The following is a 15693-nucleotide window of genomic DNA, read 5'->3' as shown; positions in this document are numbered from 1 at the left end:
CACCCAGTAAACTGGGATCTGTAGGTGAACAGAGATTCTGAGTCCTTTATTTCCAGCTGAGCTGCAACCCTCTACTTACTATGCCATGCTGGCCCTCATGAACAAAAAGCAAACTAAGAAACAGCCCTGCCAGTACAGCTCAGAGCATCCTGTGTTTTCAAAATGTTGATGAGTCACTAGCAGCAAGCGCACAAGCAAGCTTCTTCAAGTTTGGTGAGAAAGCCTCCCGTTCTACCCTTATCATAAAGGTAAAGGTAAAGGTTCCCTTGCTCGAAAGCCAGTCGAGTCCGACTCTAGGGTTGCGGTGCTCATCTCCGTTTCAAAGCCGAAGAGCCAGCGCTGTCCGAAGACGTTTCTGTGGTCATGTGGCCGGCATGACTAAACACCGAGGCGCACGGAACGCTGTTACCTTCCCAAAAAAGTGGTACCTATTTATCTACTTGCAATTTCTTGCTTTCGAACTGCTAGGTTGGCAGGAGCTGGAACTAGAGACGGGAGCTCAGTTCGTCATGCGGCAACTCAGGTCTTGAACTGCTGAACTACCGACCTTCCACAGCCTGCAGTTCAGTGTCTTAACCACTTGAGCCACCGCAGCTCCTTACCCTTATCATACCTCTATAGAAAACTGTTTCTACTAGTAGATCGGCCTCTGATTCTACCACTAGATCGGCCTCTACCACTAGATCGGCCTCAAACTGTGGCCTTTAGCTGAGAGTCAGGATCTGACAGGCTGAGCAAAGCAAAAGGATGCAAGAGAGTGTAATGGACTGTCATTAACCACATCACACAATCCCTCTGAATCCCAAGCTACCATCTTTCATTTCTGCTCCAGTTCTTCCAGCAGCAAACCTCTATTGGCTGGGAGTCTGCTTTCAGTGCACAGGCTCTTAGGTTTGCTTTACCATTTAAACTGATCTTGGGGACAATGAACCTTCAGTGTTGCTCAAGAATATCACTGCTTTCACAGCTTGGCTGCCAGCACCCACCGCTCCTTTTATCAGGTGCCTTTGCAAGCATCCCCAAACAGAGCAAAGGACAAGCAAGCTCAAGAGCCTTTCCCCATTCAGGTTGAGTCAATAGAGTCTGCACAGGGTGAGGCTTAGATGAAACTACTCATTTTTCATTACCTGGCGGCTTCGTTCCTGTCTAACCAAGACACAGAGGAATGGAAAAAAATCAGGAAATGATGCTTTGCTGCTTCATCATGCATTGTAATCAGCACTGAAAATGCCTATGGGGGGGGGGGTGTTTCCCCACTAAGGGACAGAAAGTTGTTGTCCCCTTCAAGAAATGCTGGCACTTGAAGCAGAAAATCCAAATGGCACCAACACAGCAGCAAAAATAGAACAATGAACTAAGTAATTGCCAGTGGCCCAGATCCAACCATGTACTTAAGGAAACGTAAATGCCCCTATGGTTTCTTAAGGGAGGGGTGGCAAATTTTGTCATCTTAGCCCCATGACATTTTGTTCTGGGTGGATCTGTGTCCCTTCAGGACCAACATAACAGGGATCTGCAACGGGAGAGTGAAATGAACAAAAATCACTGCTCCTTCCTTACAAAACCCTGCCTACCTTCTGACTGGGATAAAAGGCCTCAGATCTCTATTCCTACTCATGTCTGATGAAGGGAACTTTGACTCTCAAAAGCATATGCCCTGAAAACCTTGTTGGCCTCTAAGGTGCTACTGGACTCGAATTTAACTGTTCTGCTGCTGACCAACACCCTCTGAAACTGCCCCTTCTTTAAAAAAAAAACACAACTTAAGGACACTTGACATTTCTTAATGTGGTTGGATCCAGGCCAATATGTGACACTCTAATGGTGCCTTCAAGTGTGCTTTCCTTGCCTAATGATTGGGCAACACTATTCAAACATGGCAATCGTGTAAATAGACCAGCAGGAACCAACAGTATGTGCAAATCATCATTCTGACATTTCACTGTGAGCATCTCTCCCTTATTATAATCGAGTAGTGGGTGCCAAAGTTCTAAAATGCACCCCGTTAGTGTATGGACGAAAAAATTGCCACCCAGAAGACGCTGGCTGCGATGACTGGCTCCCTCAGCAAACCTGGGCTGCCATTGGCTGGGTGGCTGGGAGGGGAGGGAGCCAGTCATGCAGCCAGCGTCTTCTGAGGGCAATTCTCCCGGCCATACACTAATCGGGGCGCATTCAAGCCAGCCGGCTTTCCACCTCCACCCACCCACCCTACCTTTCTAGGGCCCGTTGTCTTCCTCCTCAATGGGCTTTACAGCTAGTGTGTATATACACACAAACACATGTGGAGTGCCAAAGCCATGCACAGCTTCTCAGGATACTTACATATAGTGCAATGGATACGTATGTAATTGTCAAACTGAATTATCTGTCCACTAGGAGTAAGGTCCGTTGTGGGAAGAAATACAATGAGCTCTAGAAGGAAGCTCCAGGTGAGTGTCCCAGCTGTGGCTGGTGGGGTGGCAGAGGGAAGGGGAAAATAGAGGGAGGCAAGCCATTTTTATTTCCTTCTGCTTAGCTATAAGGCAGGGCTGTCTCAAGTCATTTTGCTGCCCCAAGTGGATAGTATGTGAGGACAGCCTCATGGTAACAGGTATAGGTCCCTCCACCCCTGACTTATGTTGATTTGGGGCTATGCAGTGGCAGCTAAGGTAGAAAACCACCTCCTCCTATGCCATGTCTTCTGGACTCCAAGAGTCTGGAAAACAGTTCCAAGCCAGTTACAGGGTTGCCAACTCTGGGTTGGGAAATACCTGTAGATTTGAGGGGTAGAGGTATGGGGTGGGGAGGGACCTCAGCAGGGTATAGTGCCATAGAGTCTGCTGCCCAAAGCAGCCATTGTCTCCAGGAGAACTAATCTTGGTCATCTGGACATCAGTTGTGATAGCTGGAGATCTCCAGGTGCCACCTGGAGGTTGGCTTATGTTAAGTTGGATCTATGCAGTTGCAGCTAAGGTAGAAAACCACCTCCTCCTGTGCCATATTTTCTGGGTTCCAAGGGTCTGGAAAGTGGTTCTCTGGGTTGGGAAATACCTGTAGATTTGAGGGGTAAAGCCTGGGGAGGGCAGGGTTTGGGGTGGGGAGGGATTTCAGCAGGGTATAATGCCATAGAGTCCACTGGTCAAAGCAGCCATTGTCTCCAGGAGAACTGATCTTGGTCATCTGGGCATCAGTTGTAATAGCTGGGAAATGTTTTGTAGGGGAATGATGTGCTGTGGCTGGGGAACACGGTGGTTTCTGGGAGAACTCCAGGCCCCACAGGGAGATTGGGATATGTATTTTACCTCAGGACTCCCAACAGCAACAGCAGACTGTTTAGAATGTTAGAGGGAAAGGCCAATCAGGCCACATATGCAAATGACCTCTGTGTTTTGACTGGCTATGGGGGGAAGAGGAACAGCAAACTGTTTAGAATGTTGGAAGCGGGACTCAGGCAACGCAGTCGGTGGATATGGAGACCCTCTGAATGACAGATCATTCAGCCAACTGATTTCGGAGAATGTTGGAATGTTCAGGGGAGTCCATGACCAGAACAGAATTGTATATAAGGAGAGATGGTATGCCACTTTCCCCCTTATAACCAGGGTTTCTTTTTTCCTTTCCAGAAAGGCTTTTAGCTTCCTGGATTCATCTATTTATTTTATTTATTTACTTCATTTATAGCCCACTGTTCTCCACAATGGGGATCCAAAGCAGCTCTCATCCTTCTCCTTTTTTCCATGTTATCCTCACAACAACCCTGTGAGTAGGGTTGCCAGCCTCACAGTGGTGGCTGGACACCTTCTAGGATTACAACTGATCTTGAGGCAACAGAGATCAGTTCAACTGGAGAAAATTTATTTATTTATTTATTTATTTTATTATATTTCTATCCCGCCCTCCCCGCGAACGGGCTCAGGGCGGCTGCTTTGGAAGGCGTACTCTGTGGCACTACACCCCGTTGAAGTCCCTTCCCTCCCCAAACCCCATCCTCCTCAGGCTCCAGCCCAAAAATCTCCAGGTATCTCTCAGCTCAGGGCTGGCAACCCTACTTAGGCTGAGAGAGTGTGACCGGCCCAGGGTCACACAATGAGCTTCCATGGCATGAGTGGGGATTTGAACCTGGATTTTCCAGATCATGGTTCAACACTTTTAACCTCTACACCACACTGGCTATGCCATCAGCTTCCCGATGTTCTGCCCAAAATAGCACAGAGGGAACTGTTGTTTATCAAAACTTCAATCCCTGTGGTAATCTTTGATTAATGCCACATGAAGTTGCTTTATACTGAATAAGACCGTTAGTCCATAAAGGTCAGTATTGTCTGCTTAGACTAGCAGAGGCTTTTGAGGGTTTCAGGTGGCCATCTTTCACATTCTTTACTTCCTGATCCTTAACTGGAGATAGCAGGGCTTGAACCCAGGACCTTCTACATGTCAAACAGATGCTCTGCCACTGAGCCACAGTCCCTCCCTTTTTTCTTCTGACCTGACTAGATAGTTTGGACATGCTGTTTTTCCTTTTGGCTGAGATTTGCTGGATATTAGTGGGGGTGTTTAATCAAAATTTCAGCAGCTGGTTCGGGGGATTATATTTTTGTAAGCTCTTATGCGGTTTATTGTGATCATGTAAATTCGATTGCCTCTCAGCAAATTGTGCCCAATCTTAGAACCTTTGCAAAATACATTTTTAATACATACATTTACAAAATCACTAAAACAACCAACATAAAAGCAGAATAAAGAAGGATTTGACTTTTTGTCCTCATGGGAATGTTTTTAAAATTACTTTTCCATTGGGTGCCAGCTTCAGGATTTGGGAGGTTTCCTGGCATCCTAGGAGGAGGCAGGATGCGGAAGCCATGGGATCTCCCACGGCCCTGCCTGCTCTGGGTGCTTCCTGCAAGAGGAAAATGGCACTGCTGTTGGGACCCCTTGTAGACCTTGCCATCCTCTGGAGCCTACCTTGTTGAGAAGAGCAACTATCTGAAATGCTGGTCCTTTCTAGAGATAAAGGCAATCTTTCTAGCCTTTTGTATTAAATATAATTATTAGCACTGTTAAAATGACAGGGAGGAAACAAGCTGATAGATCTGGTGACAGAAGTGATCACAGTACTCTGGGACTTCCTAGCTTCCAGTCCCATGTTCTTGCCACAGGCCCACGCCTCTCTGCACTGTCATTTCTAGCAGTGAGCACAGCCCGTAATTTACTTTAATAAGGTTCTCAGGTGAGCAGCATGAATTAACAGGTATGATCAGCAGAGACAGCAGAGACACTCAAAGTCTGCAAGCCCCGCCTCTGCTCGAAGGGCTGTTCTGTAGAGATTTGCAATAGAGAAAGCAAACATTAAAGCAAAGCACAGAGGAAGAAGGCACAGAAACAGAAAACACACTCTCAGCAATAAAACAGGATACATTCCCACAAGTAAAGGCCCACACCCATTCCAATCAATTTCTTTTCATGACCAGTTGAAGGTAAGACGAGTGAAAAGATTACTTAAATAAATAGCTTTTGATTTAAAAAATGAACACATTGAAACAGAAGCTCAAGAAAAATGTAGCTGCTGATCATTTTTAACTGCAGTGGATACTGAAAATGCAGTGCATAATCCTCACCACTACAAGGGAAAAGGATGAGTCATATTCTAAAAATCCATGCCTCTAAGTCTTCTCAGCAGGACAAATAGCCGTTTTGGGCAGAAAGGGGAAAGAAACTTAAAGGGATGGGAGAGCTGATCACAGATTTCCAATGTCTCATCTAGTTTGGCTCTTAAGGAGGTCCCATTTCTGTGTATTTTAGTCTTGCTGCCAAGTTTGTTGCTGAAATTGTCAAACACTTGATTGTCTGGGCTATGGTGCTGAGAGCTGTCACTGACACCCAAACTCCTAATCTGTGACTTTTCTGCCTAGTTTCCATGTTTAATGGCAATATTAAGCTAAATAAAGCAGCAGTTAATCAGGTTAACCGTGATGTGGGTGGGTATAATTGCTTTCACAAATATCCGCATCACAATTCCAAACACACCTTCAAAAAGGTCCCCTAAATGGACTATGTAAGAGAGTCAAACCAAGCCACCACGTAAGAAACTGGTTGCTGTCTGAGGGTTTCAACATGTCTCCAAAAATGCAGTTCGCTATATACTCCACCCATTTTTGGAAGCTTTTCAAGAAAGTGACAAGATGCAATTTGGATGACTGTCAAATTTATATATCCTCAAAATAGCTCTGAATGGTATGCATGAAGATATTATACCATTCATGTCAACACCCATGAATCTTGCCTATATCAAGGTAGACCATTGGTGCTTTAGCTCAGTGATGTTTATTGTGACCAGCAATAGAGAACCAAGCAGTTCTGTCCTAACACTTGCTATTCAAAACCTTTAAGTTAGAGTGACCAAAAAAAGGAGCTTTCTGTAATCAGAGGATGAGCTTTACCACTAAGCTGCCCACAGCCCTTCCTCAACTAGGGTGTTGCAGCTGACTTCATTATTACAGCAAAAATGGCTGTTTGAGTTCTAAGGATGCTCTAGGGAGAGTGGCATTGCAGTGTGGGAGTAGAATTGTCTCGGTGGAATGAGACTGCGTGGGAACCTATTGCATGTATTTTCCATGCATTACCCTGATAATTACTAAAGAAGGATCTATATCACTAGCCATTCATTTATTAGAAGAGGAACCAACCAAGGCGGAAGAAAAAGTGACATGCCCAAAGCCATACAATGAGCCTTGCTTTTCAACCTGCATAATCTAGATTCAAGTCTACCAGCAAACGTAGGTGGTTCAGAGGAAGTTCCTTCATTGTCTGTAATTCAGTGGAAACTGGTTCAAGATCTGTGGATACCTCAGCCAGAGTATACTGTAATTTGCACAGGGCCATGGCTCAGTGGTAAAGATTTGCCTCCACAAGGCTCCAGGTTTAGTCACTAGCACCGCCACTTGACAATCTCCCATAACCAATGTTGGGGAAGGTCTTTCTTTGCCTGAGACTCTAGAAAGCTACTGTCAGACAGAGTCGAAAATACTGAGCCAGAGGAACAAATGTTCTAACCTGGTTTGCTCCTCAGTCACATTGGGAAACTGAAATGTAAATGTGGATCAGTCTGCCTCCATAGCAATCCATCAGTTCAGAAACCCAATAAAAGATCCATTTAAAGGTGCCGATCTGTGTATTAAACCTGTGAATGTGCCTCTGTTTTTCACACACATGCACCAAAAAACAGAAATATGCTGAAAATGGTACATGTGAATCTGCCAGACACGTGCATATGGATCACACTATATGCCTATCATGGATAGTTTTAAATCACAAACAAAGCATAGCCTGTCAGAGCAAAGGCCTCCAAAGTTTGTTACACTCCCCTTTTAGGTTCCCTGCAAGTCGCTCCTCTTCTCCACCCATCCTACAGTGTGTTCTGCCCACACAGATTCTATTCAGATGGCTTGACTGCCTTTCCTATGTTGCAACTGCTTGCCACAGGCAGGTATATCGTGCCGTGGGAAAGCCAAGCAGCTGCAATATCCACCAACATGCCCTCACCTCTCCTGACAATGTTCCCCCTGCCTGGCGATCTGACGTTTGAGAAACCCTGATGTAGCCTGGTATTTAGTCTCTAAAAGCATGTGAACAGCATTATGTTAAAAGTTTCCCCAAAGCAAGTTGCTTTGCTGAAAACGTGCTTTAAAGCAAATCATGCATGATTATTTTTTAAAGAAAATGCATGGCATCTTGCTATAGGATGATGCAGTTACCATGCTGAAGAATCAGTGCTCTTGCATGAAGAGTAAGACTTTGTTCGTTCAGGACAATAATGAAGACAGATAAATGTGAATTGTCCATGGAACCAAAAGGCAAGATATGTGCAAAAGCTAATTAAAGTTAGCAGCTAACTGTTTTCAAGAGTGCCCCAATACTTTCTTTTCTTTTTTTTTAACTTTTGGGTGTAAATCCTATGCATACATAAATCTCTCAGTGTGAGCTGGACTGATGCCAGGCAGCTGGTCTGGAATGTGAAGATGGCTGTTAGGGCACTCTGGTGAACTGAAGGGCATGATATCTGTACTGACATCCATACAGGTATGTCGGAGACTGGTGTGTTGAGTCAGCTGTAAATGCCCTCTTGAGAGACAACTGCCTTGTTCTTGGTTCGGTTATACTTGGGCTAACACTACACTGCTGAGAATGGTGGTTGTCCCAACAGAGCTCTCTTACCTTTCTTATTCAAGAACAGCAGTTCATGTACTGAAGAAAAGCAAGCCTCAGCCTTAGCTGCAATAATGCAGTTTTAGTCTTTGAATTCTTCTGACAGGTCACTCCTATTGGAATTCCTATAAAGAATCCTATAAGGACTGCACACGATCGGGCTCAAGGATATAGAATCCTTACAAACATGAGGTTAAATCCACTGAAGAGAGCAAAGGAAAGCTGGGATGTTATGAAGATCGCCTCTCCTGTGCCAGAGAACTTCACAGTGTATTGAGCCCATTCAATTCCTCTTGATTCAGGCCATATAATTTTAAGCATTAACACTCTGAGATAGGCACATGATGCTACATTACTAGCAGAAAATAATGAAGACTTGAAATGACGACTGATGGAAGTTAAAGCAGAAAGTGCCAAAGCTGGATTACAGCTGAACATCAAGAAGACAAAAGTAACGACTCTTGAGGAATTACACAATTTTAAGGCTGACGATGAAGAAACTGAAATTGTTCTATTCCTTGGTTCAGTTATCAACCAAAAGGGAGCCTGCAACCAAGAAATCAGAATGGGAAGGGCAGCTACAAAGGAGCTAGAAAAACTCCTTAAGAGTAAGGTTGTGTCGCTGGCAACCAAAATCAAAATAATTCATACTACAGCATTCCCCATTACCATGTATGGGTGTGAAAGTTGGGCAGTGAAGAAAGTTGATTCATTTGAAAAGTGGTGTTGGAGGAGAGTTTTACAGATACCATGGGCCACCAAAAAACAAATAAGTGGATTTGAGATCAAATCAAGCCTGAACTCTCCCTAGAAGCTCAAATGACCAAACTGAGGCAATCCTACTGGTCGTATTATGAGAAGACAAGGGTCACTGGAAAAGACAATAATGCCAGGAAAAGTTGAAGGCAGCAGGAAAAGAGGAAGACCCAACAGGGGATGGATTGATTCAATCAAGGAAGTTACGGGCCTCAGTTTGCAAGACCTGAGCAAGGTTATTAACAATAGGACATTTTGAAGGTCATTAATTCATAGGGTTACCTTAAATTGGAGTGACTTGATGGCAAATCACACACACACAGTTAGCAAGGCTTGGCAAACCATGGCTGTGGTTAGACAGGCAGTTTGGCCCGATATAATTGCTGTTCCCTTATGGATTGAATGGGCTCGGTCACACAGCCACATTTGGCAGCCATTCCCCAGTCGTACTCACCCTGTCATATGACAAGTTGGATGCAGAGTAAATATGTTTTAAATTTTATTTATTAGATTTATACCCTGCCCTCCCTACCAAGGCAAGCCACTAGAGAACCTCTGGTGCTTATGGATGCCCACACATTCATCCCACACTTCCGGATGTCTGAACCCCCCTCTTGCAAAGTCAAGCCATTGGGGAAGTCTGAACCTTCCCTTCCATTTCCACCTCCTTCCCCCCCCCCTTTTGGATCAGGTAGCGATGTGTGCATAAGAGCATAATCACCCCTGGTGTTGTCAATTACCACAGCCAAGTAGTCATTCTGGATCGGGAGACCCAGGTGAGTTGTTTTTAAGTGACAAATCCCCCCAAAAAAACTTGTCTCTCCTGTTTCTGCATTAGAGTTTCTGTTTGAGAGCATCCCATGATTGACACAAGGTAAATGTACTGAAGTCACTGGCACTACTCTTGTGTAAATCTGCACTCCCCTCCCCCATGTATTCCAAGGAAGAGAGGGGAAGGGAAGGAAGCTGATTACTTGGCAGAGGGGTTGTGGAGTTGTCAAAAAGGAGTCGGAGCTTCAGATACATGCTTATGTGCATAGGTGAAAGACAAAAGAAAGAACGATGCCACAATGGTCTGAACAACCATGTGGCCAGCCTGTGGTGAAGCCAGTTCAGAGTGGGATGTCTGATCAAAACTTCCTGCAACTATTTAAACCACCGCAAAAAGAAGTGTGGCCAGATCGTGCCACGCCTCCAGTGTGACTGCAGCCTAAGTCTTACAACCTTACAAAAATTGCATGTAGACTGATAACGTTCATTCTTATCTAATATCTGAATTAGAGCTGCCAAGTGGGGGCGGGTGGTGGGTAAACCCCCACTTTGGAGGCCTGATTTCCACCGCCGTGAAATCGGGCCCCGGGGGAAACTCCGCACCCTGAAGCGCAGCGTGGCTGTGTCACCAGAGGTGCTTGAACCAGAGGTGACACAACCACGTCAATCACGTTGGGGGCATGACCCCGATCGTTGGAGGGGAAACTCTACAGTTTTCCCTCCGACGAGTGGGGCCATGTCCTCAATGTGTCGATGTTGCGCGTCACTTCCGGTGATGTCCTGGCGGCGCATGCGCGCACGACCACCGACAGCTCCCGGAGCCCGGCAAGGCTCCCCCGCCGCCAAGGTAAATAGACTTGACAACCCTAATCTGAATACATTTTATAAATGAGAGGTTCCAAACGATGCGATTTCACAGAGTGCTCTAAGATGTACCCAAAAGAGCCAAAAGTGCCATTTTTAAACAAGAAATGGAATAGGTCTAATAAAGTTCAAGCACAGCCCTAGTCCATTGGAGGGTTTGACTCTCCCGCCAAAGTGGCCATTGGTTGGAGCTGGGGGGAACCAGGATCCTATGTTCCCATTGTCCAGGGGAGCCAAGCTCCCTAGTGGCAGTCCACGTACACAACAGTTCAGTGACCCTCAATCAACACCCCAGCAAATATAGCTTATACAGCTCCTCCCTTTTGCTCCAATAGAATCTCTTGGAAAGAGCCAAGGAGAACCGCTGCCTTTGCTAACTCAGAAACCTATGCTTCGTACTTTGAGAACTCCCTGTGATTATCTTGATAACTTTGGAAGTGCCCTGTGCTCATGGGTGAATATTTGTGCTTCAAATGGAAAATATCAGAGGTCAGCAAAGCAGCTTCCTTCCAAAATGGCAATACCTTTTAATATATTATTCTAGCATCACTATCACCACAACAAGTAAAAAAATAAAGATTTTTTTTTAATTCCAGAGAGGAACACCATTTAATTAATCAAAAACAATAATAATTAAAACAATAATTAAAACAATAAATAATGCATAATTGAGAAAGAAGGACGCCGAAAGCTCTGTCTGATGAGGAATCCGCAGAAGACAGTCACTAGCACCTCCCAGTGCCCTGGCTATATTTGTATTAGGAGTATCTCCAAGTTTCATGAGAACCTGGTGCTTGATATATAATTAATATATAATTAATCTAACTGTATGATTTGTTAGGGGGCAATTTCTAATTATTTCTAGCAATACTGTGTCCTTAATTGCTTTACGCATGAGAGGTGTAGCTATCTCCTTATACCAACTGCATCCATAGCTGTAAGGGAGGTGTAGGGGGGAGGGAGGCACCAGGGAAGTGATTCAAGAATCTCTGAGTCAGTGACACCCACAAGCCTACACCCATTTCAGGTTGGGTAACCTGTGTTTACTTTGCAATTCATCCGATGCAAAACTAAGGTGGGGACTAGCTTATGCATTCAGTCTTTTCTAGCACATGCAGCATGATGGAAAGTATGCTGCAGACATTCAAGGAAAGGGACTTGCTCAGCCTGGGGTAACGTCAGCATCACACCTAAAATGTTTATTTATTACATTAATATCTAGCTGTTCTCACCTCATGGAAATCAAGGCAGTGCACATAGGGTTCCCAGGAGATTTCAGGCCCAAGCACTAAGCAGATGTGGGCAAGCTTAACTTCAATAAGGCATCTTCTAACCATATCTTGGGACAACAGAACTGGCAGGCTGCCTGTCTCTTTTCTGTTTCAGATTTTAAAGCTGCGGAGGAGTGCCAGTTTCTCTTGGGGAAGCAGGGCACAAGGGAAGAGGGAACCACACCTGCCCCAGTACAGTGGACCTCATCCAAATCACACTTGTACCCAATGGCTGCTTTTTAAGAAAAGTGGGTGAGCCGGTCATGGATCTCCCACATTGCTGCCAAGCCGAGCCCTGCATTTCTCAATAGTAAGGCAGGCAAGAGCGGACTTGGCATAATTCTGTTTAGCTTCTCCACAGCAGTGCCTAGAGTCACAGTCACAGATCAGGATCATGTTATATCATGTGAAGGTACAAACAGGGGGTGAAGTAATCTGCTCTAAAGAGGATACAGAGCAATTCAGACAAGAGAAAGATACAAGAAGCAAATGGCGAGACTACAAGGAAACAATGGACGGCAAAGTGATCCCTTGTCAAAGTAAAGCAGCTGAGTGACTACCCCTCTAAGAAAGCAAAACTTTTTTTGGTCTTAAAGGTGCCACCGGACTCAAACTTTGTTCTGCTGCTTTGGACCAACATGGCTACCCACCTGAATTTTACCCCATAACATACATGTGTTTGGGAATATCTGTACGGTGGTACACATATGGGATCTTTTCTTCATGCAACCTAGGTTGGGAGTGACAGTAGCCATTTCCACAATTGCAGCAGCCTTGCCTGCAGCCATTGCAGACTCAGCAATGACTGCTGGCCACGGCAAGCTGTGTCTGCTGGAAGTGTCCATGGGCAGCTCATTTCTACTTGCAGTGTTATGCATGGGAAGGACTCCATGAAAAAATAAATAAAACGATTGCATATGTAAACAGACCAGAAAACTATTTCCCAGAAGAACATTCTTTGGGGAGGTAGAGGGCACTGTAAAGTCGCTCAGACTGTTTAAATCAAGCAAGCTAAAACAGCGTCTTATCAGTATTTTACTAACAAGGCCCGCCTCCAACAAAATTCTCATTTCAATTTGTCTGTCACAGTCCCAACCTTTGATATGAATGTAAAACCCTCTGAGGGTTTCTGTGCATATAACCTCTCGTAATGTTCCTCATCCCTCCACTACTGAAGCTTTCTTTTCTTTTAGATGAAAACAACGCCAAATATTTACCTTTCTGTCTCCTCACTACTTTATAGAAGTTTTTCACAGGGAGGGGTTCACGTAGGACAGCCTCAGCTACTTCTGAATTCAACAGAGATGGAGCCTCCCCATCTTTGCACACCAGCAAAGTTATCGTAAACATGAATGTGTGTACATGTACAGCACAATACTATTCTTAGACATTTTCACATCTGAGTTGAAAAGGAAAAATAGGTATTTCTGGTTTACTCAGGGATTTATTATTTTAAAAAATGACACAGAGGTGGGGAGACTGGAGTCAGAAAAAAATGTGCCCTCTGAAATCAGCTGCCCAAAGTGAAAATCTGCACCTCACACTACTTCACAATAAGACCTGCCTTCTGTTCGACATTATTTACAGTTTTTATACATTGTTGATATAGTTATTACCTGATCCCCCAAAAGAGCCCCACAGTCCTGAGAAAAGAAAGTAATTATGGATAGGAAACATGAAGAAGAGTACAGAATGCAAGGGACTGAAACCTGGAGGGAGGAGGGATTTCAGATGCACCCTGAAATCCTTGGTCCACAGCAGCTTGGCCATTATCATTTACTCAAAGACCCCCAAATTGGGAATTACAAGGGGCCTACTTCTGACTTTTGTGTCCAGGAGAGCTCCAGTGTCAACAGATATGTGGGGCATAAAGTTGGCAATTAAGAAATAAGGAACATTTTTTCATAGCAAAGAACTGACTCATTCTTTTGAACTAGAAGCAAGCCAAAGGGCATAGCTTCACATTTCATTTAATCTTGGTGATTTTTTCCCCCTTTCTCTCACTGCTTAAGTTTCTCTTTCATCCAAAATTTCACTGTCCTAAATTCTGAGACAGAGTCAGCGCCAGTGTTCCCTCTAAGCTGTGGAGTCTTGTGAGCAAAACCTCTACTTTTGGAGCTGCTGGCATTAAAGTTGTGAGCGAGCGATTTGGCTGCTGTATACATCAGTTTGCTCTGGAGCCATCCTTCCTAAGCGAAGACAAAAAGGGGTGAGCCGGAGGCTAAAAAACTGTGAGCTAGCTCACACTAACTCAGCTTAGAGGGAACACTGGTCAGCGCCACTGCCTATCTTGTACTTACACACTGGTACAAATTACGTAACTAAGTTTTAACTCTAAGGGTGCTGTCTATCAAGAGCTCTACAGCAAAGCTCCTGTTTGCTCCCATAGCAGTTGTGTGGGATGCCCACACAATCCTATGTTGAAGTAAGCAGAAGTCAAACAGCAGCTGTGTCTTATAGCCTACACCCTAAACTTATTAGAACAACCCCCATTCTCTTAGATGACATACAGTAATGGTCCAACATTTTGAACTAACAACTCCCCCCCCCCCATCTCAACCTCTGGGCTTTTATAGCACACTTACAAATTACAGGACAGGAATCAGAGTCATAAAACCAGTCTACAGCCTCCAACACCAGAAGTACCTCCTAAACATCCTTCTTATGGCTTCCTTATGGCTGAAATCAGAGACATTTCTGTACTACACTCTGATGGACCTGTTACTCATTTTATACTGTGGCCTCTGCACCCACCACCCTTTATTCCCTTGCTTAAATTGGACTCCTGCTGGTCTTCTATCCTTGCTTTGTTTGTAGAGAACTGATCACGAGCTCCTAGTGTACTCTCACAGGTTCCGACATGCTCCTGTTTAATCCAGTCATTTTAATCAAAGGCTTCCTGTAGCTTCCCAGCTGTAATAGCTATTTTACAGATCTCTCACAAGTGGTACAAAACAAGCACCCAAACCGCTGTTCAGTCCACTTCTGAGTTTTCCAGTTGTTCCCAGGGCTGAATATTCTTCCATCTGGAGACTGACCAGGTAAAACTGCACACAGAGAAAGCAAGTAATCTTTCCCAGTGGTCCTTTCCCTCCCTTGCAAGCCTCATAGGGGGAAACAAAAGAGAAGCCGTACTGACCCGAACGTGCCAGGCTGTCCGAGGCGACCTCCTGCGTGAAGATCCAGGGGGGGTTCGTGACATAGAGGGAGGTGGTGGGACTGCTGCTGTTGCTATGTTTTTTCCCAAAGAGCCTGCTAATAGTCCCCTGCACAGAGTGATGCTTCTTCATCCTGACTTCTGCCTCTCTCCAACGGCTCTCCAAATGCTCCCTCTAGCAAGACATATTTACACTTTGCTCAACCACCAGCCAGCAGAAGCTCCGGCAGGTGCTGGTCTTCTCAGCTACCTTTTCAGCTGCTTTAAAGGTAAACCACCTGAGCAGGTAGAGGGCTGGCTGCTGTTACCTGGCCACACCCCACAGCAGCTCTGTCGGTCACATTCTTTTCTCGTTGCTACAATAAGCCATTGTTAAAAGCCGCAGACTTTTTTTTAAAGCTCAGGGACTTCTGAAGGTCTTCCCCAAAGTGCTGCCACGTCCAAAGGTTAACAAAGGCTCCTGGTCAAAAGGCTCTTTCCAGGTTTTCTGAGCTAAAGCCAAACAAATAATAATAAAAAACCCACAGTGCCAGTTTGCACGGCATGAATTTCCCAACCTGTTTCGTCAGGCTCTGATTTCTTTCAGCTTACAAACTGCATTATTGTTTAGGGCTCAGAACAGGGGACAGCATTTCTAAAGGCATATTTTGAAATATAAGTTTATACAGAAAGAGAGAGAGAGCGCAAGAG

At 44.9% G+C, this 15693-nt stretch overlaps 1 protein-coding gene across 1 annotated transcript in view; it reads right to left on the bottom strand.

The window, feature by feature from the left end:
- LOC107112308 (chromosome unknown open reading frame, human C6orf132) overlaps nucleotides 1-15244 on the bottom strand; it is a 52855-nt gene extending 37611 nt beyond the window's left edge. The window contains exon 1 of the mRNA XM_015413437.1: nucleotides 14986-15244. Coding sequence (XP_015268923.1) covers nucleotides 14986-15136 — 151 coding nt within the window. The 5' untranslated portion in view covers nucleotides 15137-15244. The remainder of the gene's footprint in view (nucleotides 1-14985) is intronic.
- Nucleotides 15245-15693: the final 449 nt, after the last annotated feature.

This window comes from Gekko japonicus, unplaced genomic scaffold (genome assembly GCF_001447785.1).
Source record: "Gekko japonicus isolate JY-2015 unplaced genomic scaffold, Gekko_japonicus_V1.1 scaffold1043, whole genome shotgun sequence".
NCBI lineage: Eukaryota > Metazoa > Chordata > Lepidosauria > Squamata > Gekkonidae > Gekko > Gekko japonicus.
Note: the sequence above shows the minus strand (reverse complement) of the source record. Positions and strands in the feature narration are given on the sequence as shown.